Here is a 21,699-nt window from a genome sequence, read left to right as displayed (position 1 = left end):
TTTGTAGGGTAAATAATACAACTGGGCCGAGTATTTACATTTTTCTTTGGGCCCGAGCCCAACAAATTAAGTTTTCGTGGTTTCGCAAAGGTTTTTCGTCATTTCCTCATTTTTCGATTTTAGTAAAAATCAATAATATTATTCTAAACATAAGAATGGCACGAGTGATTATTTCTTTTCCAATAGTGGCATAAGAGGTGAGCTCTCACCGCAGGGGGCAACTTATTCTCTACATAAATGCGGTCTGCAATGATTCCAGAGCGAATTTGTTCTATTTTTCTCAATATGCATTATTGCTGAGTATAGTTTATGAATGGTAAACAAAAGTTGGTCTAAAGCGCATACGGATTTGTCCGCCCTAACAGCCGCAACCATTCCAGTCCTAACACTTTTTGGTTTCACTTTGGTTTAATCTGATTTTATTGCATGATCAAAATTCAAAAATAACACAATATAAGAATTCCAAATTTGCTAAAAGATCCAAAACTTGTTAACAAGACAAGAATGTTACAGAATCTGCAAATCTATCCACAACCATAAACAGAGAAAGAAGCTTCTTCACATACAAATAAGAGAACCAACAGTTTCCTTATCTTCACAGTTGGAGAGTTTCATCCTACGAACTAGAAAACAACCACAGAAAGAGAGTCACGAATACATTGTTGTTGAAACTTTTGTTGTGTCTTAAGCAGCGGTGCAACCTCCACAGACAATACTCCTGCAGAGTTTTGAGAGGTGAAATTGGTAAGAGTCTTGTTTGTAAAATCTCTTCACATAGTACAAAATGAAGATAAGTACAATCTTTAAAACGCTTACGCAATGGAGCAACCGGATCTTCTATGATTCTTCCTCCTCCTCGGGACCTCTTTCCTCCTTGGAGGCTGAAGAACCACCTTGATCGCTGTATCAAACACTGCTTTCACATTCTACAACAAATCCAAAGCAAAGTCATCATAAGATTCTAAAACTTTTACCAAAACATTACTTCTTGAATCAGAGAACTTACTTGTTGAGTCTTGGAACTACACTCAATATAAGCAGCTGCACCAATTTGCTTCCTCAATTCCTCTCCCTGTATCCACAAAGTCATAAGCTTGAGAAAAGTTTTCAAGTCTTAAAGATTCATTTTCAAAACAGAACAAATAGCGAGGTTACCCATATATACCTGAGTAGAGGTAATGACATTGGTGTGATCCGCGAGGTATCCCTTGTCATCCCGGAGATCTAAACAACACCAAGACGTAATGGATTAGCCAAGAGAAATTTCAAAACAGAAAATCTGCAAAACAAAACTTACCTAGCTTTGTACCAACAAGAACTATGGGAACATTTGGCGCAAACCGACGAAGTTCAGGCATCCACTGTCAAAAACAACAATCATATCAGAACTCATATACACATTTCAACATCCACCACATTCACTATCCAAATCTGTTCCAGTACAAGATTCGAAACATTTTTACCTTCTTGAGTACATTTTCGTAACTCGCCTTGCTAATAAGCGAAAAGGCTAAGACGAAGATATCAGCTCCTCTATAACTCAATGGTCTTAACCTACTGTAATCTTCTTGACCTAAAGACACCAACAGAACAAGAAACCCACAAATAAATGTATGAAATGAGAGCTTCAAAAGCTAGAAGACTCTGAATCATCAATTTCAGTTCTTAGCTTATCGGTTTCAAAATTAGACATTTTGAATTTACCGGCAGTGTCCCATAGCCCTAAATTAACGATTTGTCCATCCACAGCTACATTGGCACTGAAATTGTCGAACACAGTCGGTATATAATCCTGCCAGACATGAAAAAACCAGCAAGAATCATGAATCATACATCAGAGTAAACCCTAGATACTCGAAATCAACTTTAAGCTAAACCCATTTGTGAACTCCAAGAACACAGATGTATCTTTTAAGGTAAACCCAGTAAGCAAAATCAAAGCTTTACAATGAAAAATGAAAGCTTTAGAGTCATAAAGGAACGATTTTTAAAGAAAACTCACAGTAGGAAACTTGTTGCTAGTGTAACAGATAAGCATACATGTCTTCCCAACAGCCCCATCTCCAACAGTAACACATTTTATGAACTTCGAAGCACTCATTCTCTTAGTCCAAGAACAAAACTCAAAACCCAGAAGTTTAAGGAACTAAAGAAGAAGAAGAAGAAGAGTGGTGAAGAAGACTCTAAATGAGCTTACAAGAGACGCTTGCAGTGAGTATCAACTGCGGCGACAACAAAAAGAGTGTAAATCTCGAAATATTTTCTCAAAAACCAAAGAGAAGAAAATTGAAATGTGTGTTTTCTAGAGAGTCGAGACAGAGAAAGAGTTAAATGTGTCGGATTTTCAGGTTCGTTCAAGTCAAAGTCTTAAAAAGGGTAACTTTATTGTCCCTCTCAATAAATTTCAAAAAACTTATTAGCAAAATGAAATTACAAAAACCCACTCTTCTATCTAAAAGTTGGATTTATCAACGGTTAAGTTGAAACACGTATCGACCGTTGTTAGAGACGACACCGTTTCGACTTTTGTCATCTTTTCTGATGTCCAGCTATGTGTTTTTGGTGTTTTGTCTTGGGAGTTTCATGTTTCTTCTCCTTTCCTTTGGATGTATATCTTGAGCCCTTCAAGAAAATTTATATTTGAGCCATTGGTATTTAAAAAAAAACAACTAAATACATATCATACGCAAATTTCATTCAAATTTGAATGTGTTGACAATGAAGAGTCAATATATTATTGTGGGCCAATTTTAAATGACATTTTGGGTTATATACATGAAAGTTATTCATAGTGTATACATTTGGATTATACGTATGCTATGACTAGGGTCCATATCAAACAACAGGCCCATTCTTGTTTCATACAGTATCAAAAAACAGGCCCATTATTGGTTCAACAAAAGCTTTCGAAGGTTCAGAAAGTCATATAAAGTATCCATAAACCCTCGTACACTTGATTTTGTAAGCTATTATGAAATTTTGAGAAGGTGATTGCCTTCAAGAAGTCTTCTTAAGTGTGGTATTTCAGAAAACAAAACTAGTTGTATTTTACTATTTTAAGTCTCGTAGTGTAACATTTGTATCGGTTTTAAACTCGAGTATTCTTTTTACGAAAACAATTAGAAGAATAAAGTACTCGAACCTACACAAAAGTGTTTTGGTTTCCTAGAAAATCATAACCAGTTTCTTAGAATTGTGCTCATGTAACGTTTTAAAAGTCTTCTTGCAACCGCTTTCTAATTTTCGTCAGAGACTTTTTCAACGACTTTCTAAAATTCGAGAGGAGTACTACTGATATATTATTGAATACTCCTTACCACATCATAAAACTGATGTATATGTTTAACATTGAAGTACGTACGTCATTATTTGGTTTAGACACATATCTAATCGTGTCACACACATAATACATCTTACTTTTCCCGTTACATGCTCTTAATCCACACTCTTTAGTCTTAATCCACATTTATCATTCTGATTGAATCTTGCTTTCGTGTGGAGGCAACAAAGCAACGAACTTAACGAGAATATCGACGGAGTTTTCTGCGGCGAGGCTGCTGAATATGCTGGCCTCGTTGGAGACGTCGGAGCCGCCGCCAGCGAGATCGGAGAGGGCACGGATGACGATGAAAGGGAGGTTTTGCTGGTGGGAAATGAGAGCCACGGCGGCGCTCTCCATTTCAACGGCGGTGGCGTTAAACTTGGAGTTGAGGAAAGTCCGGTAAGCTGCGTTGTCGATGAAAACACTTGCACTCATACCACGTTTAACGATGGTGACCTTCGGTGGTCGAGGAAGGCATGTGGTGTTAACACACTGCGGTAGCTTCGTGTCCTGTTTTGGTTGGATGTTTCCACATTCGAAAGACACAATATAATTGCATTAATTAAACATAAACCAAATAATTAAACTTTATTTCTTTTCTAATCGCCTTTGACTCTAAGAATTGAGCTTTATTTTGATACTGATCATGAGTATATAATATATCAGAAATCTGCCGAGAAAACAAAATATTTGATCAGCTATAAGATATATAAGTGTAGTACGTATACTACATTTTCGAGTTTCTATATGCATGATTTCGTGTAGAATTTTTAAAATTGTTAAGCTTGAGGAAATTAAATTTGTTAGTTTTAACAAAAAAATTACTTTTTTTTGTGTCATTTAATACACTTTATGTTTACTGACTTTAAATTTTTTATCAATACTGGAATTTGTACTATTTGTTTGTCAACAATTTGTACTAATATTTTCAAAGGGAATATAATTTTCCTGTATAGTTCTAAGATTAAAATCTAGTATATTAATATTAATAATTAATAATCATTGAACTTTTTTAGTCAAATATATTGATACGTAATGGACTAATTAACGTGTTATGAATATTCGGCGAAACTAAATTCAACTTGTATGCAAAAATATATTACTATCAACAAAACAATTCTAGATATGGGCAGGTTTGGTCAAACCTCGAGTTTGCGTGCAAGTTTCAAGTAGGACTTGTCAACGGGAATCCAGAACACATGTTGCCGCTCTTCAGGAGTTCCGGTGACCGGGAAGATTTCTTCCGGTTGATACCAAACTCGATTAAGCAAGTTATCGGTTCGGTTACTATATTTGGAAAACTGGAGATAACCAACTTCCCGAGTATAGTCTCCGCCGGATTCAAGAGCTAATTCGTTGTCAATCCCATCTCCATACCTCTACATTCAAGATAATATTCAAATGTAATTATTGAATGATATGTGTGAAACTATCAAAATTATGTTTGTCAATAACCAGTTGTACCACTAACATTAAATTGTTATTATCATATATAGTATATTTTGAACATGTGCAAAGCATCGATTTGGACAGATCTCACGATACTATATGATAAAACTAAACCTGTTCATAGTATCTTAAGATCCTGGCCACAAGTTTAAGCGTTAACAATTATATAAACATATACTCATATAAATATCATAATTGTTTTGATTTCTAGAAATCTATATTAATATAAAAACCTTAACATAATTGGTTGCAATTGGTAAAAGTCAATAACCAAGCCTACGTTACTTATACCTGCCAATTCCAAAGGCCAGAGTGTGCCCAATATTGAGGAATAGTGACGTCGCCAATCTCAAGGTTAACATCTGCGTTTCCAGCGATTCCATAATGCAAAACTCCTTTCAGCCTAAAGAGGCTCACCAGTAATTGTGTTGTTACTCCTGCATTCACCTGTTTTTATGCATTATTATTATATTAATAAACCCTAAATTAAAGTACACATATATGAGAAAAAACTTTGTATTTGATGATAAGACATAATACTCTTTCCACATATAGAAAACGTACCATTCCTAATCCCGACATCACGATTATCACTGGTTGGTTTGATAATTTTCCAAATCGAAATTTTCGACCTACATGATGTAAAGAGGGGAATAAAAGCAAATCACTTTATATAGGTTTCACATGAATAAATTTATATAGGTTTCACATGAATATCTTTCTTGAGAGAGTGGGAGAAAAAAAAAATGAAGCTTGAGATATCGTGTTATCTTGAAGTATTGAGGAAAGAAATTATCAGACTTAAGCTATAGAACAACCATGATTATAAATAGCTTTAAGAAATGACCGTTTTGTAATCTCCTGGACCATGTCAATAATCTATTTATACGCCACAAAAATCTCATATATCTCATATACAGGAATTTGATGATTGTGTGATTTCATCCGATCAAAATGAATGACAATGTAAAATATTAACCTGCGAAATCGATGAAAGGCAACGAAGAAGATGGGAAATAGGCTTTAGAACCGAGAAGAGGGTTAAGCTCATAGTTGTTTGGAGCTACAATTCCCAAATAAGGACCCTTTTGATTCATCCTCTCTATTTTTTCCAATGTGGTTCTAGGTATTTCACCATTTGCTTCTTCAATAACATTTCCCACGGACAAGACAACTACAAGAAAACCTATCAAGAAGTGTCCCATAACTTCTTATCCCTCTTTAATTCTCTCTTAATTATTACCCTTTGTACTATGCTTATCGTGAGTCTCATATCTCTGCTTAGGAATTCCTTCTATTTATATACCATGGAAATGCGATACAATAATACACACGTGATAAGCATGGCCGTTTATTTGTGGGTATATTAATTAGTCTATCTAAAATATAATTTTTGGCAGGAAGTTTTTTTGTTAACTCAGCAGGAAGTTTGTTTTTTATTTGAAAATAATAAAGTGTCAATCATTATTTCATCTAATCTTATTATGAAAAAGACAAATAGTAACGTAATCGGTTTGATCGCTGAAGAATCAACTTCTCGTTTGATCGAGGCCATTGTTCTTTTTACGTCGTCTTTTGGGTGCCGAGGAGCATTTGTGAGACAATAACACACAGCCATGTTGACTATGTCTACATATTCATGCAAGTTTAACCTAAAAATAGAAATAGAAATTGAAATTGAAAGTTTGTTGACGGGACAAAAAAAATAGTCATAGTCACAAACTCACAATTGTACATAATTTATAATTAGTCTGGTCTTGACACAAAAATCAAAACATCATAAACTAACATAGGTTTGTTGGACAAACTCTACCAAGCGAGATAATACTAAACTTTATGATAGAGTTGCGGGAAAGTGGAAACATATATACATTAATTATTAATTTGTCGATAAAGTAGTTAAGAGAAATTAGCAAATCCGAGTATGTTCACTATTAATTTGTCAAAAAGTAGTTAAAACTTTTTGAAGTAATTTTATTGCTACAATGCTACATATATCATATTTCCAGAGTATGTTCACCTCTCCCATAGATAGCAAATCCGAAAATATAATTAAACGCACTTAGTAATGTTTGTGAATTTGGATAAAACACATATATTTGATGTGTTTTACCCCCATTCACATTTGTTTTCCAAATTTCAGTAGATTTTTATATATATCTATATATATAACGAAGGAAGATGCGGGGATGGGTAAAAAAGAAAACAAAAATTATAATATAAAAAAAGTAGGAGTTGAAAGTCCATTGAATTGTAATCAAATAACTGTTTCTACATCACTATGTTAAGTGAATTACTAAAAACCAATTAAAATATAATGAATTATATAGAGAAATGTAAAATTTGAAATTAATTAAAGATATGTAAATTAAACATCCATCATAATCAATATTGTTAAATGAGATGTTACTAGATAAGTTTATAGATTGTGATAAAGTAAAATGTTTCAATATCACTATAGTTTACATAATCTTTTTCATTAAAATTTACCAAAGTTTAGTTACCTATATGAAATCTCAATAATTTCTTGTTTAAATATCTTTATGGTAAAATATCAATCCAACCCTTAACTGACATGGTTTTTTTTTCTTTGTCAGGCTTTTCCAGTTTTTTTTCCTCCTAAACTGACATGGTTTTTTTTTTGTACAAAAAATTGACATGTTTTTTTTTTAATACAAAAATTGACATGTTAAGACTTAAGACTAAAGATGAAATTGGAAATTTGAATATTATAAAATAAAATTATCTTATGTTATAAAATTTTAATGGCATGAAAATATGTTACTGATGTAAAAATAAAAAAATGAAAACAAACATGATTAATAATATTGAAAAGCTACAACATAAATAAATATATACTTTGATTGACTCATAAGCAATAAAGTTACATGTTTTTTTTTTTATGATTTCTGATGCTATTATTCATAGTTTTATTAGTTTGAAAAATAAATTAAAAAGCGTCATTAATAATTCCAAGGATAAATAGACTTATTTCTTTTTTTTTAATCGTCATATTAAATATCAGAAGATGTCGAATTTTTCAACCTAATGTCTATGTCGACGATGTTGTGGCTATCCACCGTGTATCGGCACCGTATCACTTCACAACACACGGCGAAAACCACACGGACTCTATGGGCTGGAGAGGTTGGACGATTATCATTACGTTTGTGACAATCTCGTGTTCAGCGGTTGCTTGGTGGGTAAACCGTAAACACATGATCTTGCGTTGAATTTAAGATTTGGTAAAAAATGTACCCTAGTAAATAGGTTTTGGAGCGTTTTTTTTTTGTCCTTTTAATTCTCACCGAAGATAACAAAAGCTAAATTGACTTATGTATGTACCATCAGTCAGGGCAAGAAAGGTTATCATAAGTCAAAAGAGTCTCCAGAGGTTTGGGACGAAAGAAATAATAACGGATAATTAACGGATATTACTCATTGACTAATTAAAAAATTAAATTGGGGGAAATACCCTACATTCTTATTTATTTATGAAAAATACAGTCTTTAAATAAAAAATTGGTAGGCAATACGGTCTTTTAAATTGCCTTTGAAAAAACTATTTAAAGTTTTTTTTCAATTATAAATTACTAAAGTATCCTCACTAAAATATCTTAACAGAATATAATTATCAAATAAATAATAATATTGTTTGATAACATTAAATCTTTGATTAAGTCTACTTATCGTTAATAGAGTTATCCTAAATCACTTTTGAATATCAATCCAACCCTTAGCCGAGCTCATAAATAAGGATTGCTTTCGAAGATCAAAGGCAGCTGGAGCATAAATAAGTTATGGTGCGCTTGTGATTTCTTTCTTATATATTCATCATAAAGGAAAATAAGTTATGAAAATTGCTCTTGTTTAACGAACACATCTCTGATTACAATTCATATTCTCCGATCACAATTAGTTGTTTATTTTTATTGTTATAATAATAATGTCTCTTTTGGAAACAAATTAAATCTCAAAACCAAGACGAAAAGCCTACTAAAAAAAAGAAAAAAAAGAATTAAAAGAAAAAAATTAAGGAACTAAACCAAGTCAGCTTCTGGACTGAGGCCATAGGTCATGTACTTGAGGAGATTTGCACCCTCAGATTGACGACAAAAATCATACATCAAGTAAGTCAAGAGATTTGTGCCCTCAGATTGACGACAGTAATCATAGTGTTTAGGCCACAAGTCACCTTGAACATTGTTCCGCAAGTCACCGTATGGGTTTCCGGCAAAAGATGTGCCCTTCCTCCACGTGTCCCAAAGCTGAACATAATCCTGAGCTTTCTCTAGTAGGAACAAAGATCGGTCCAAGTGATTGGTAGATTTCCAGAGTGGGTATTTCTCATCTGCTTCACGTTGCAAATCTTCCACCTTCCATTTAAATAAACGGAGGTAGCGCCTCTTTGATTCATCTGGTACCTTTAGTACTTGTCTCCCTTCTTCGTTGGCCTCATGTAGATCTGCTGGTATGTATCTTGGGGTGCATGGTTCAACCAAAAGGAAGAGGAGGAAAAGGGTGGAAATTTTTATGGCCATAAACATAGTTGGAGATTAATTTAAGGCTTTTAAGTTTGTGAATGATGGTAGAAGTTTGTGTTTATTATATACAGAGACCTTCTCCACTTTTTTTCTTTTTTTTTACAATTGGGATTAGGCTTACAACTTTTGACCAATTCAAGTTGGCCAACTCATTTAGTACTTATTAACCTTTTAGTGTTTTGCTAATTTATTAAAACATAAACAAAAGAGAAATTGTCTCAAAAAGCACATGTGGAATTAGTATTTAAAACCTATATCAAAAATAAGAAATAAAAAGCTAGAAAAAATCGATTTCGTTGTTTCACAGTAAACTTCTAGACAAAGAGTCAACTTCTAAGCAAATGTGTGCCGACAATCCATCCATGGTTCTCCTTTGGCCTTCAAAACCTTATGAGCTGATGCTTCACGCTGCGGCGGTTCATCTCCAAACTTCGGAGTCAGGATCGCAAACTCGGTCATTTTGGCAGATGTAAGGGCAATCTGCAAACTTCAGAAGAGGAGTTTACTGTGTCGTAGCTAAATCAAATAAAGGTTTCTACATCACTACGTTAAGTTAATTACTAAAAATCAATTAAAATTTGACGAATTTTATATAGAAATGTAAAATTTGATATTAAGTAAAGAAATTAAATTTCTTTAAAAAACTAGTTGTTATTTCAAAAAAAAACATCCATCATCATCAATATTGTTAAATGAGATATTACTAGATACGTTTATAGATTGTGATAAATTAAAATGTTTCAATATCACTATAGTTTACATAATGTTTTTCATTAAAATTTACCAAAGTGTAGTTACCTATATGAAATCTCAATAATTTCTTGTTTAAATATCTTTATGGTAAAATATCTCGTCCTAATTGTTTAGGGATATTTTCCCAAGATTTATTATGCCATGTGGTGATCATAAAAAAATAAAACAAAATTTTAATAAATCCCCAAAACATTATTAAAATTTTAAATGATTTCTTATCTTAAGAGTGAATAATAATTACCATTCTCATCATTGTTGGGAATAAATTTCAATTTATAAGAGGGAGTGAATAGTAAAACGCCATGTGGCCATCCAAAATCATCAAGTTCCTTTATATATAGTCTCGAAGAACATATTTTGCTACCTCGTTCGAACAGATAGATTTGAGGAATTTCCAAGAAAATTAGTGTTCAGGTGATACTGGGGTTTGGGGAGAATGTCGGAGAACGATAGTAGCGAGAGTGATATTGAAATGGACCCTGAAGAAGAAAAAGTGTATAGACGGCAAGTTGAAGAGTCCGATGTAATAACTCTCTCTCTCTCTCTTTCTAAGTTGCTTTCGTCATAATTAGATTGATCGGTGCTTTTCTCAAAATTTGGGATTAGTCTGATGATACATTCTTGGAATTGTGAACGTGGACAGGGTTTTGATGTTGATTACTTTAGATATGCTGGGATAAAGCCCTGTCCATTGAAAGATGAGAATGCTTATACTTATGATATCGAACTTTTTGGAAGATTGGGACTTCACTGTTACAATCTTCTTCACGAGGTAAACAAACAATATCTTCCATTGTTTCTAATTTTTTTTAATTTTTTGTTTGTAATAGTTTTTATAGTGATTTCTTCGTGACGTAGTTCCTTTATTTAATGTTTGAATTCTATCTCTACTTTTAGGGAACCAACCTCAAACTCATGTGCATTCCCAAGTACAACACTAATAACATTGGGGTAAGTTCTGGGGACTACTACTACATAACGTTGGAGGCAATAGACACATACAACAACTCTCCATGCACTTTTCAAACGTACGTAAGTGAATGGTATCAAACTTCAGAACATGGATACCTTGTGGTAGAGACATATATTGCTAGATTAAAAGGTATGTGTAGTATCTCAACATTGTTGTTGTTGTTGTTGTTGTTGTCATGTCATGTATCTTCCTTCGGTTTAGCTTTTATTTATCGTTTGGGTGTTGTGGTGTTCAGGTCCTACTGGCCCTCATAATACTTGTATTGGACGTGGGTGGATATGGGGATGGGAAGAGGAGGCCATCGATGTTTACTACAAAGGTAAACTGCCTAAGTGGTTGACAAAAGATTTGTTGGCTGCAGCCAAGGATGAATACTATGTGGTAATTTTTCGTACGTAATCTGGTTTTGGAATAGCATACGATAGTTTTCCATTGATGATTCACAACATGTTACACATCACAGGTGCAAGAATCAGACATTCTAGAAAATGAGTGGCTTCATCTGTATGCTGAGATTGCATTGTACTCCAACTGGAAATGGCATGCGGTATATGTTCTTTTACCTTCCTTTTTTCTCTTGAAAGACGTGATGTTATGTTTGCCTCCACTTCTCTTCACTAACCAAATGAAATGTATTTTGTATCATATAAAGAGCTCGCTGGTGAGGAGTTTTCTACCATTAAAGATCAAGTATGTAATTGTACAGACTCGGAAGAGCTGTGAAGAGTCGCCGCACTTGAAGCTCAAGGCCAACAACGCTATCTTCTACATGGGTTTCAAGGGCAGTGGTGATCATCATCCGAGTGGTAAGCATGTCGAGTACCAAACAATAGTACGGAAAGCCATGGATGGAAAACCGGGACACATTCGTCTAGAAGTTGACTCTTGGCAAGCCATACCAAGCGATTTAATTGGGGAGGATGAACCGCCCTAGAGTAAACCTGAACCGGAATGCTCATCCTCTGCTGCTCAATAAAAAGTTACCGTAGGGTTGACTTCAAGTCCTTTGATGACGACTATACTGTGAATCTGTGATTACTTGTTCTCAATGCAATAACTACAAGTCTCTTCTTCTTCCTCTTTTTAAAGCTTGTCTTCTACTTGTGATTACTTGTTCTGAATATTGTGATATCAATCAAGACAAGTATGAAATCACCAAGAGCTCTAAGAATATATTTTTTTCTATCATTTTATTCCTTGGATTTTTGAAGAGTAACAAAACATATATGATTTTCATGAGAAGTTGAAGCTGAGAGAATAATATTTAGAGTTGTATTATCGTGAATTGTTGGTAACGATGATGGAGGCTCCTGGGACTAGGGTTGGGAGATGGGAGTTCACTTCTATTGAGAGCAAGTCGGTGAGGAGGAGTTTCTTTGAAACAATGTGATAGGCGGCGGCGATTTTGTATGTGGGAGACGGTGAGGGGTCTTCTTCACCGTCTCACGGTGGATAGCCACAACATCATCAACGTAGACATTAGGTTGAAAAATTCGACATCTTATGGTATTTAATATGACGATTAAAAAGAGAGAAACAAGTCTATTTATCCTTTGAATTGTTAATGATCCTTTTTAATTTATTTTTCAAACTTATAAAACTATGAATAATAGCATCAGAAATAATAAAAAAAAAACCATGTAACTTTATTGCTTATGAGTCAATCAAAGTATATATTTATTCATGTTGTAGCTTTTCAATATTATTAACCATGTTTGTTTTCATTATTTTATTTTTACATAAGTAACATATTTTCATGCCATTAAAATTTTACAACATAAGATAATTTTATTTTATAATATTCAAATTTCCAATTTCCAATTTCCTCTTTAGTCTTAAGTCTTAACATGTCAATTTTTGTATTAAAAAAAAAACATGTCAATTTTTTGTACAAAAAAAATAAAACCATGTCAATTTAGGAGGAAAAAAAACTGGAAAAGCCTGACAAAGAAAAAAAAGCTGGAAATATCAAAAATAAAATGATAACGTCGCCTGAGAGATTCGAACTCTCGCGGGGAAACCCCATGTACTTAGCAGGCACACGCCTTAACCACTCGGCCAAAGCGACTTTATTGATCATGAATCAATCTAAAATATATATATATATAAACCTATCGTTTTGAATTTTTTTTTTTGGCAAACAGCTTTTGATACTATTATATATATATATATATATATTATCCCCACATATCTTTAGCTATGTCTTTTTCGAAGGAAATTTTGAAGTATTAAATTAAGTGACGATTTACACACATATGGAGTAATTAAATCGTTTTAGCATATCTTGTAATGTTGTCTCTCTTATCCAACTATTCTAAAGAAAGTGGTGACTAGAAAATATAGATTATATACTATGTGACCAACTTTTTAGTATATCTTTATAAAAACGCATAAGATATGTCATATGTGTTTCCTCTAAAACTTGTTAAAGAAATGAAAAATCTGTTGGTAGATGTGAATAGTTATGGACTAGTTTGGCTTTAAAAAGAAAATTGGGCCCATGTATTTCTATTCATGCATTGGACATGTACAATGTACAAATATATTCATGATTGCAAACATGTAGTATATATGCTGACTATACGATTGTTATTTATTCAAAAGTTAAGAAAATGCACAAGATACACATGGACGAAATCGAAACTAATTGTACAATAAAATAATAATTATTAGTATTACGAAGGGAAAAGGGAAATGGTCCGTACTAGTTGTCCGAACCCGAAGAAGCCCCAATCGCTGATGCAACTGTCTAGGAGCCGCCACGCTGCGAAGAAGCTCTAGGGTTTGTTCGTCTTCTTCCTCGGTTTCATCAGGTTTTCATCTTCTCGATTCTGATTTCGGCTTCTGTTTTAGCTTTATTCGGCTTATTGTGATTTAATTTGAGCTGATTTGGCATTATTGCTGTGTAGTTAGGGGTCAGGGTTTTAATCTGATCGCGTCTAGGTTATGATTCTTTTGATGATTTCGATCTTTAGAAAGTCAATTGATTTGTTTCTTCGTATGTAGCTCGTTTAGCTGACAGATCTGCATAGTGTCTTATCAGTTACTAGATCTTTGTGCTATCTCTCACTCTGATTTCTGGATTTTGATTCCTTTTTTTTTTTTGTTAGCTGACATACAAGTGTGAGTGATGTGTGTCTTTGCTTTGTTTCCATTTTAGTTTAGTTTCTCAAAATGGAAATGATGAATATTGGGGGTTTTCAGAACCTAAGTTGTAGAAATGGTCTTTTTTTGTTATCACAGAACTCAAAAGGTACTTGGTAGGAGCGAGAAGAAAGTTTCTGGAGAATTGCTGAATTGTTTCTTTCAATGGTTTTGTTTCTAAGGTACTATCCGAGTCCAATGTTTCTGAGAGTTCTGGTAGCTTGTTAATTTGTTATACTGAATACTAGGATTGATTTTGGCAAAGCATGTGATGTTTGTTGCAAGTTCAAGCAGATGTGTTTCTTTTTATAAATTTAGAAGAAGTTTACTTCCGCAGCCATCTATGATTCTCAAAGTTCTTAGCTTTGCGTTTGATTCTTTTTTCTAGAAACCATTGGTTAGCTTTGGATAATGAGTCCTTTTCTGCCCATGATGTATTTTTCTCAGATGGTAATCAAGATTGTTGACGGTGCTCTGAAGATCTGTTGACCTGCTCAGAGTTTGCTTAAAAAGTTTGAGAAAAAATGGACGATGATAATGGGCTCGAGCTCAGCTTGGGTCTTTCTTGTGGAGGATCAACAGGAAAAGCTAAGGGTAACAATAATAATAATGCTGGAAGCTCCTCAGAGAACTACAGGGCAGAAGGAGGCGATAGAAGTGCTAAAGTGATTGATGACTTTAAGAACTTCCTGCATCCAACTTCTCAAAGACCTGCAGAGCCGAGTTCTGGTTCTCAGAGAAGTGATTCGGGTCAACAGCCTCCACAAAATTTCTTCAATGACCTCTCAAAAGCTCCTACAACTGAGGCTGAAGCTTCTACGAAACCTTTGTGGGTGGAGGATGAGTCACGGAAAGAAGCAGGGAACAAAAGAAAGTTCGGGTTCCCGGGGATGAATGATGATAAGAAAAAAGAGAAGGACTCGTCTCATGTTGATATGCATGAGAAGAAGACAAAAGCATCCCATGTTTCAACTGCGACAGATGAAGGATCAACAGCTGAAAACGAAGATGTAGCAGAGTCTGAAGTAGGTGGTGGTTCTTCTTCCAACCACGCAAAGGAGGTGGTTCGTCCTCCTACTGATACAAACATTGTGGACAACTTAACTGGTCAAAGGAGGAGCAACCATGGTGGATCTGGCACTGAAGAGTTTACAATGCGCAACATGAGTTACACCGTACCTTTCACAGTTCATCCGCAAAATGTCGTCACTAGTATGCCTTACTCTTTACCGACAAAAGAGTCTGGACAACACGCAGCAGCTACAAGTCTATTGCAGCCTAATGCTAATGCTGGAAATCTCCCGATTATGTTCGGATACTCACCAGTCCAGCTCCCTATGCTAGATAAGGACGGTTCAGGAGGGATTGTCGCACTTTCTCAATCTCCATTTGCTGGAAGAGTTCCATCAAACTCAGGTAAGCAAAACCTTCCCTTAAAACACGATTTAGTACTCTTACAGCAAAAATAGTAACTTTTCCTTCCAAAAAGCTACTGCAAAAGGCGAAGGCAAACAACCTGTTGCAGAAGAAGGTTCATCCGAGGATGCATCAGAACGACCAACGGGAGACAACAGCAACCTCAATACCGCTTTCTCTTTCGACTTTTCTGCCATAAAACCTGGAATGGCAGCAGATGTGAAGTTTGGAGGATCCGGGGCACGTCCCAACTTACCGTGGGTCTCAACCACTGGTTCAGGCCCACACGGACGGACAATCTCAGGTGTCACATACCGGTACAACGCAAACCAGATCAAAATCGTATGCGCTTGCCACGGCTCGCACATGTCACCGGAGGAGTTTGTACGGCACGCAAGCGAGGAGTACGTTAGCCCAGAATCATCCATGGGAATGACTGCAGCGTCAGCTCACACCTGAAAAGTCACCACCGGAAAAAAAGATGTCTGAAATCTTGTAAACAAATGGAAGGGTTTGTAATGAGTTTCTTTTTGGAACATACATTTTATTATGTTTAGTCGGATCAAACTCTCAAGCCAAAGTTTTTTAACTGAGCTTTCTGTTATGTTGTTGTAATCTCTCTACTTCATCACAATTCCTTATGTAATCCTCTTCTTTCCTTTTTGTTTTTTGGTTGAAAGGAAATTATATATAACCATAACATTATCGGTGTCCTTTGTTCCTTTGGTTAAAATCTAAACAACTATTTTGGTAAAATAATTCACTTTGATTTTGACTACTATGTAACGACAGCAAAACCTTCAATTATGTAATGTCATGTCAAAACCTGATACCATTGATACGGTTGGTTGTACAGAAAACCTGCAAGAATAATGTCAAACTCTTACTTAATAGTTAATAAATTGATAATGTTGTGGTTAAATTCTATAACAAAGAAGTAATTGAAAGACTAAAATAGTGAAAGTATTGATAAAACGATGATGAAGAGAAATCTCTTTATTGAATATTTCAGCTTAAGGTTTACAATGACAGAGAAGGGTTTATATATGAACCCCAAAATGGTGAGACACTAGGTCACACGTCATTAGCTGCACATCACGACAGAGGAACAAAGAGGATCAAATTTGTTATGAAGGGACAAATGATTAGCTGTGAATCCCGTACGTTGATGCGCTGGAAATTGAGGAATCTTGTTACCGTTGCAAGGTAGAGAAGACTTGAGGTTGATGGGCTTGACACTTTGACTGAGGCCCAAAGTATTGTTGAGTGTTGCAGGTCCATTCGCAGAAAGCAAAGCTTCTGATTGTAGAGGAGGTTCTCTCTGATTCACACACCCCCTCAAACTTGGTGTGGGAGGTAAAACAACGCCAAGTTTGTACCTTAAGTCAAAGAATGGACGTTGGGGAAGAGACTTGGTGAAGATGTCTGCAAGTTGATGAGAAGCAGGGACATGTTTGACAACCAAAGCTCCCAAGGCAACACGTTCTCGAACATAGTGAAAATCAACATCAAAGGCCTTAGACCGGTTGTGCATTGCTGGATTTGCAGTGAGGTAGACAGCAGAGAGGTTGTCACAGTACAACTCCGGTGGTGCAGGTTGATAGATGCCTATTTCACGAAGCAAAGATGAGATCCACTTCACTTCTGTAGCTGCGATAGAGAGGGTCCTATACTCAGCTTCTGTTGAGGACCTTGAGACTGTTGGATGACGTTTTGCAGACCAACTGATTATGTTAGTGCCAAGAAAAGTGCAGAAACCACCAACAGATCTTCTAGTCTCTTTGCAGTTTGCCCAGTCACTATCACTATAAGCACGCAAAGTGATATCCGTGTTGTTGTGTAAGTTGAGACCCATTTGAACTTTTCCTTTGAGATAGCGTAAGACTCTTTTGAGGAGATTGAAATCAGCAACTGTGGGGGAATGCATCTTTTGACACACAAGATTGACTGCAAATTGAATGTCAGGACGAGTAAGAGTAAGATATTGTAACTTACCAGCCAAGCTCCGAAAATAAGTAGGATCAGCAAAGCTTTCTTGTTGACCAGGAACTTTATCCAATTGAAGAGGCAAAGGGGTTGGCATTGGGGCACAATCTGCCATTCCTGCTGCAACAAGGAGATCCATAGCATATTTCTCTTGATGCAAGAACAACCCTTCTCAGTGAAAATGAGCCTGAATTCCGAGAAAGTAATGCAGCATTCCCATGTCTTTCATGCGGACTCTTTATTCAGAGAGACAAGCAGTGTGTCCAACAGTTCACTATTGTTGCCTGTGAGAAGCATGTCGTCCATATAGAGCAAGAGGAACATGAGATCTCTTCCTTTCAGAAACACAAACAGAGAAGGATCTGAATAGGTACAGATGAAACCAAACTCCAAGAGAAAAGTACTGAACTTGTCAAACCAAGCTCTCGGAGCTTGTTTAAGACCATAAATGGCTTTGTTGAGCTTGCACACATAATCAGGTCTGTCTTGATTTTCAAAACCTGGAGGTTGGTACATGTACACAGTCTCTTTCAAATCACCATGTAAAAAGGCATTTTTAACATCAAGTTGCTTGATTTCCCACTTGTTAATGGTTGCAACATGTAAGATTGTTCTCACTGTGGCTGTGCGAACCACTGGACTATAAGTCTCCATGTAATCAACTCCTTCTTCTTGTTCATAGCCCTTAGCAACAAGACGAGCCTTTAATCTATCAAGAGTTCCATCAGCCTTTAGCTTCGTTTTGAAAACCCACCTGCAGCCTAAAGGAGTAATGAACGAGTCAGGTGGAACCAAATCCCAAGTATGTGTTTCTTCAAAAGAGTCATACTCTTCACCCATTGCATCAGTCCATCCAGGGTCTTTAAGAGCTGTTTTGACTGTCTTTGGTACAGGGTAGTTACTCTTTACTGTAAACATAGCATATTTGGGATTTGGCTTGAAAATGCCTGATTTAGACCTTGTTATCATAGGATGACTTTGATCATTAGTGTTGTCAGCAGCTTCTGTTTCTGTTGTAGCTTCACTGAACACTGAACTTTCTGAATTTTCTGAATTTTCACTCAACTCTGAGTCTTCTGCATCATTTCCTGAACCTGCAGAAGAGATAGGAGTTTCTGGTTGTGGTGAATTCTGCTGAGTAACTGGAGAAGAAGGGAGACTGTTGCCTATAGGAACAGAATCTAAGTCCGCCGTACACCCACAACCTCCTCCTCCAACAGCACCAGAGAATTCACCTTGTTCATCACTGAAAGAAGCTGCAGTATTAGAGATATCCAAGACTTCTGGAGTTGCAGGAATACTCTTCGGGAGAAAGTTGCTTTGCCAAGCTGAGACTAAAGTTGAGTTTGTACCTGAAACTTTGTCACTATAGATATCTGAAAAAAGGAATTTGGATTCATCAAATAGAACATGTCTGTTGATATATATCTTCCCTGTAGGCGGATGAAAACACTTGTATCCCTTGTACTTCTCATTATAACCTGTGAAAACACATAGTAACGATTTAGGATCAAACTTGTTACTTGCATAAGGTCTGAGATTAGGATAGCAGGCACATCCAAAAACTCGAAGAGAAGTGTAGACTGGAGCCTTTCCCATAAGAACTTCATATGGACTTTTCTGATCTTTGAGAACTGAGGATGGAAGAAGGTTGCACAGGAAATTTGAAGTGTAAAAAGCTTCTACCCACAAAAACTGAGGAACTTTGCCTTGAAACATCATTGACGAACCAAGTTCTGTAATGTGACGATGTTTTCTTTCAGCAATACCATTTTGTTGAGGAGTGTAGGGACATGAGATCAACTGTCTGATTCCACACTCTGCAAGATGAGAAACAAACTGATTGCTGATAAACTCACCCCCTCCATCACACTGAAAACTAGCAATCTTTTGTTGACACTGATTCTCAACCATCTTTTGAAACGTGAGAAAGACAGAGAAGAAATCTGATTTGAGGCGCAATGGATAAAACCAAGTGAATCTTGAGTAATTGTCAATAAAGATTACATAATATCGAAAACCTTGAGAAGAAACAACTGGTGCAGGACCCCATAAGTCACAGTGGACACGTTCTAGGAGTCTGCTTGAAACAAAATCTGAAGAAGCAAAAGGAAGCTTGCAAATCTTTCCCATTTGGCAAGCATCACACAAACTGTGACTTGTTTTACTTATAACTATGGCTTTATTTCTTAAAAGTTGTTGGAGAACATCTTGATTAGGGTGACCTAGCCTCATATGCCACACCTCATCACTTGTAGCTTGTTGTCTGGAAGAGTAGCAAGCCATGAACTTCGGATTCTCCAACAGGTACAAATCATTATGGCGGGTTCCTTTCGTGAGGAGCTGTTTTGTCAGCTTGTCCTTAACAATCACACCATCAGAGTCAAACTCAATCACACAAGGATAATCTGAGGTAAGCTTAGACACAGATAAAAGAGACTTAGTGATATTAGGACAAACAAGAACATCTCTTAGTGGCAGATTACCTTGGTTGCTTGTCAGAACTGCTGAACCAATGTGAGTTATGGGGAGAAAGTCACTGTTGCCAACAATAACTGAATCTTCTCCACTGTAAGGTTGAGCAGACTGAAGCTGAGAAGTAGAGTTCGTGATGTGTGAAGTAGCGCCTGAGTCAGTCACCCAAGGATTGGATTTCTGATCAGAGACACGCATTGCAGCAAAGGCTTTACTGAAGTCTTCACTCTGAAAAGCATGATCAAAACGCTTCCAACACTTATAAGCAGAATGACCATACTTGTTGCAGATCTGACAGGTAGGTCTTGTTCCTGAGTCAGAGGGAGAGCCACTTGAGATTTGTTGAGGGAAACCTCTCCCTTTAGTGGTGTAGTTGTTGCGACCTCGATTTCCACCAGATTGACCACTTTGAGTAGTTTGATTCAGTAGCATAAGCCAAGTGAGGAGAAACATTAGGAACCTCTGCATACTTTTGCAGCTTATCATCAAAATTAATCAGCTTGAAAACAACATCCTCAAAGGACATGGGATAGGTATCCATAGAACCTTTAATCATTGTAGACACAAGCATATATTCCTGACCTAAACCATTCAAGACCCCAAAAATCTTTTCGTTTTCTGGAACAGGACAACCAATAGAGTCTAGCTGGTCACAGATTTGCTTAACACAGTTTAGATACTCAAGCATAGATTTCTCATTCTTAGAGACAGGGTTCAAACGACGTTGCAAGTCACTTTTCCTAGAGGCAGAGACACGGTTGTACTTCTTAGCAAGAGAAAACCATACCTCTCTGGATGTGTGTAACCCGTAGACTGAACGCAGAGCATCTTCAGACAACGAACCAAGGAGCCACCCCATGATTTTCTGGTCATTTTGAACCCATGTGAGAAAGTCAGGATTTGTAGCTTCTGTAACTTGATCTCCATTTCTGATAGATCTCGTAGCATTAGGACACGGATTAGCACCAGTAACAAAACCAAGCAAACGTTGATTGTTGAGCCAAGTCTCGAACTGGATCTTCCACAAGAGGTAGTTTGCAGTTGAGAGTTTCAGAGTAACATAATGAGAAAAACAGAGAGCGGAAGATGAATCAGAGTTGTCAGCCATTTTCGACTGAGCTCTGATACCATGAAAGTATTGATAAAACGATGATGAAGAGAAAACTCTTTATTGAATATTTCAGCTTAAGGTTTACAATGACAGAGAAGAGTTTATATATGAACCCCAAAATGGTGAGACACTAGGTCACACGTCATTAGCTGCACATCACGACAGAGGAACAAAGAGGATCAAATTTGTTATGAAGGGACAAATGATTAGCTGTGAATCCCGTACGTTGATGCGCTGGAAATTGAGGAATCTTGTTACCGTTGCAAGGTAGAGAAGACTTGAGGTTGATGGGCTTGACACTTTGACTGAGGCCCAAAGTATTGTTGAGTGTTGCAGGTCCATTCGCAGAAAGCAAAGTTTCTGATTGTAGAGGAGGTTCTCTCTGATTCACAAATAGTAAAGCATCGAAGCCAATCATGAGTAATGCAACTTTGACTTTATTTTGCCGCACCGGAATTTTGTGCAGCTGGTCGTTGACTTTTTCTTAGTTAATCTGTCACGATTCATTAACATTTATAATATAACA

The 21,699-nt window shown here is 36.2% G+C and overlaps 5 protein-coding genes, 1 non-coding gene and 1 pseudogene across 10 annotated transcripts; 2 read left to right on the top strand and 5 right to left on the bottom strand.

Moving 5' to 3' along the window:
• Positions 1 to 396: 396 nt before the first annotated feature.
• ROP9 (RHO-related protein from plants 9) lies at positions 397 to 2,468 on the bottom strand. The gene is made up of 8 exons (NM_119039.3): positions 2,003 to 2,468; positions 1,705 to 1,792; positions 1,464 to 1,573; positions 1,298 to 1,361; positions 1,166 to 1,224; positions 1,007 to 1,072; positions 817 to 926; positions 397 to 718 (listed from the first exon to the last, which is right to left on the bottom strand). The coding sequence occupies exons 1-8, from the start codon at positions 2,099 to 2,101 to the stop codon at positions 685 to 687; spliced, it is 630 nt and encodes a 209-aa protein (NP_194624.1). The 5' UTR covers positions 2,102 to 2,468; the 3' UTR covers positions 397 to 684.
• Positions 2,469 to 3,137: 669 nt separating this feature from the next.
• On the bottom strand, positions 3,138 to 6,049 carry AT4G28940 (Phosphorylase superfamily protein). 2 transcript variants are annotated; one of them, NM_119038.4, is made up of 5 exons: positions 5,751 to 6,049; positions 5,336 to 5,403; positions 5,063 to 5,218; positions 4,468 to 4,701; positions 3,138 to 3,832 (listed from the first exon to the last, which is right to left on the bottom strand). In NM_119038.4, the coding sequence occupies exons 1-5, from the start codon at positions 5,974 to 5,976 to the stop codon at positions 3,470 to 3,472; spliced, it is 1,047 nt and encodes a 348-aa protein (NP_194623.2). In that variant the 5' UTR covers positions 5,977 to 6,049; the 3' UTR covers positions 3,138 to 3,469. The 2 variants fall into 2 exon arrangements, with proteins under 2 accessions (NP_194623.2, NP_001329701.1); NM_001341954.1 differs by lacking the exon at positions 5,751 to 6,049 and having other exon boundaries at positions 3,295 to 3,832; positions 5,336 to 5,481.
• A 2,688-nt stretch (positions 6,050 to 8,737) lies between these two features.
• AT4G28930 (uncharacterized protein) lies at positions 8,738 to 9,318 on the bottom strand (the record flags this gene model as incomplete). The annotated part of the gene is made up of 2 exons (NM_119037.1): positions 8,738 to 8,764; positions 8,818 to 9,318. 2 exons carry the CDS (start codon positions 9,316 to 9,318, stop codon positions 8,738 to 8,740), a joined length of 528 nt encoding a protein of 175 aa, NP_194622.1.
• A 1,186-nt stretch (positions 9,319 to 10,504) lies between these two features.
• Positions 10,505 to 11,975, top strand: AT4G28920 (hypothetical protein (DUF626); the record flags this gene model as incomplete). Its single annotated transcript, NM_119036.1, has 6 exons — positions 10,505 to 10,591; positions 10,712 to 10,840; positions 10,966 to 11,170; positions 11,277 to 11,422; positions 11,505 to 11,588; positions 11,748 to 11,975. The coding sequence occupies 6 exons, from the start codon at positions 10,505 to 10,507 to the stop codon at positions 11,973 to 11,975; spliced, it is 879 nt and encodes a 292-aa protein (NP_194621.1).
• Positions 11,976 to 13,027: 1,052 nt separating this feature from the next.
• Positions 13,028 to 13,109, bottom strand: AT4G28915. Its single transcript has one exon. It is a non-coding gene; the product is annotated as a tRNA-Ser (tRNA).
• A 494-nt stretch (positions 13,110 to 13,603) lies between these two features.
• On the top strand, positions 13,604 to 16,356 carry NINJA (Putative interactor of JAZ). Of its 3 annotated transcripts, none has more exons than NM_179136.3 (4): positions 13,604 to 13,854; positions 14,285 to 14,367; positions 14,633 to 15,601; positions 15,675 to 16,356. In NM_179136.3, the coding sequence occupies exons 3-4, from the start codon at positions 14,710 to 14,712 to the stop codon at positions 16,058 to 16,060; spliced, it is 1,278 nt and encodes a 425-aa protein (NP_849467.1). In that variant the 5' UTR covers positions 13,604 to 13,854; positions 14,285 to 14,367; positions 14,633 to 14,709; the 3' UTR covers positions 16,061 to 16,356. The 3 variants fall into 3 exon arrangements, with proteins under 3 accessions (NP_849467.1, NP_194620.1, NP_001078466.1); NM_001084997.1 differs by having other exon boundaries at positions 13,752 to 13,854; positions 14,246 to 14,367; positions 15,675 to 16,297; NM_119035.3 differs by lacking the exon at positions 14,285 to 14,367.
• A 329-nt stretch (positions 16,357 to 16,685) lies between these two features.
• AT4G28900 lies at positions 16,686 to 21,249 on the bottom strand (annotated as a pseudogene; the record flags this gene model as incomplete). The annotated part of the gene is made up of 1 exon: positions 16,686 to 21,249.
• Positions 21,250 to 21,699: the final 450 nt, after the last annotated feature.

The sequence above is a fragment of the Arabidopsis thaliana genome, chromosome 4 (genome assembly GCF_000001735.4).
Source record: "Arabidopsis thaliana chromosome 4, partial sequence".
NCBI classification, from domain to species: domain Eukaryota; kingdom Viridiplantae; phylum Streptophyta; class Magnoliopsida; order Brassicales; family Brassicaceae; genus Arabidopsis; species Arabidopsis thaliana.
Note: the sequence above shows the minus strand (reverse complement) of the source record. Positions and strands in the feature narration are given on the sequence as shown.

What these genes read in the sequence shown, in the direction of transcription:
- ROP9 (NM_119039.3), bottom strand. Translation starts at nt 2,101, where the DNA reads ATGAGTGCTTCGAAGTTCATAAAATGTGTTACTGTTGGAGATGGGGCT. An exon ending in GTAGTTCCAAGACTCAACAA is followed by an intron (nt 927 to 1,006) that starts GTAAGTTCTCTG and finishes GATTTGTTGTAG; the next exon opens with AATGTGAAAGCAGTGTTTGA. An exon ending in AGATCCGGTTGCTCCATTGC is followed by an intron (nt 719 to 816) that starts GTAAGCGTTTTA and finishes AAAACTCTGCAG; the next exon opens with GAGTATTGTCTGTGGAGGTT.
- AT4G28940 (NM_119038.4), bottom strand. Translation starts at nt 5,976, where the DNA reads ATGGGACACTTCTTGATAGGTTTTCTTGTAGTTGTCTTGTCCGTGGGA. An exon ending in TGATGTCGGGATTAGGAATG is followed by an intron (nt 5,219 to 5,335) that starts GTACGTTTTCTA and finishes GCATAAAAACAG; the next exon opens with GTGAATGCAGGAGTAACAAC. An exon ending in AACTTGCACGCAAACTCGAG is followed by an intron (nt 3,833 to 4,467) that starts GTTTGACCAAAC and finishes CAACCAAAACAG; the next exon opens with GACACGAAGCTACCGCAGTG.
- NINJA (NM_119035.3), top strand. Translation starts at nt 14,710, where the DNA reads ATGGACGATGATAATGGGCTCGAGCTCAGCTTGGGTCTTTCTTGTGGA. An exon ending in AAGAGTTCCATCAAACTCAG is followed by an intron (nt 15,602 to 15,674) that starts GTAAGCAAAACC and finishes CCTTCCAAAAAG; the next exon opens with CTACTGCAAAAGGCGAAGGC.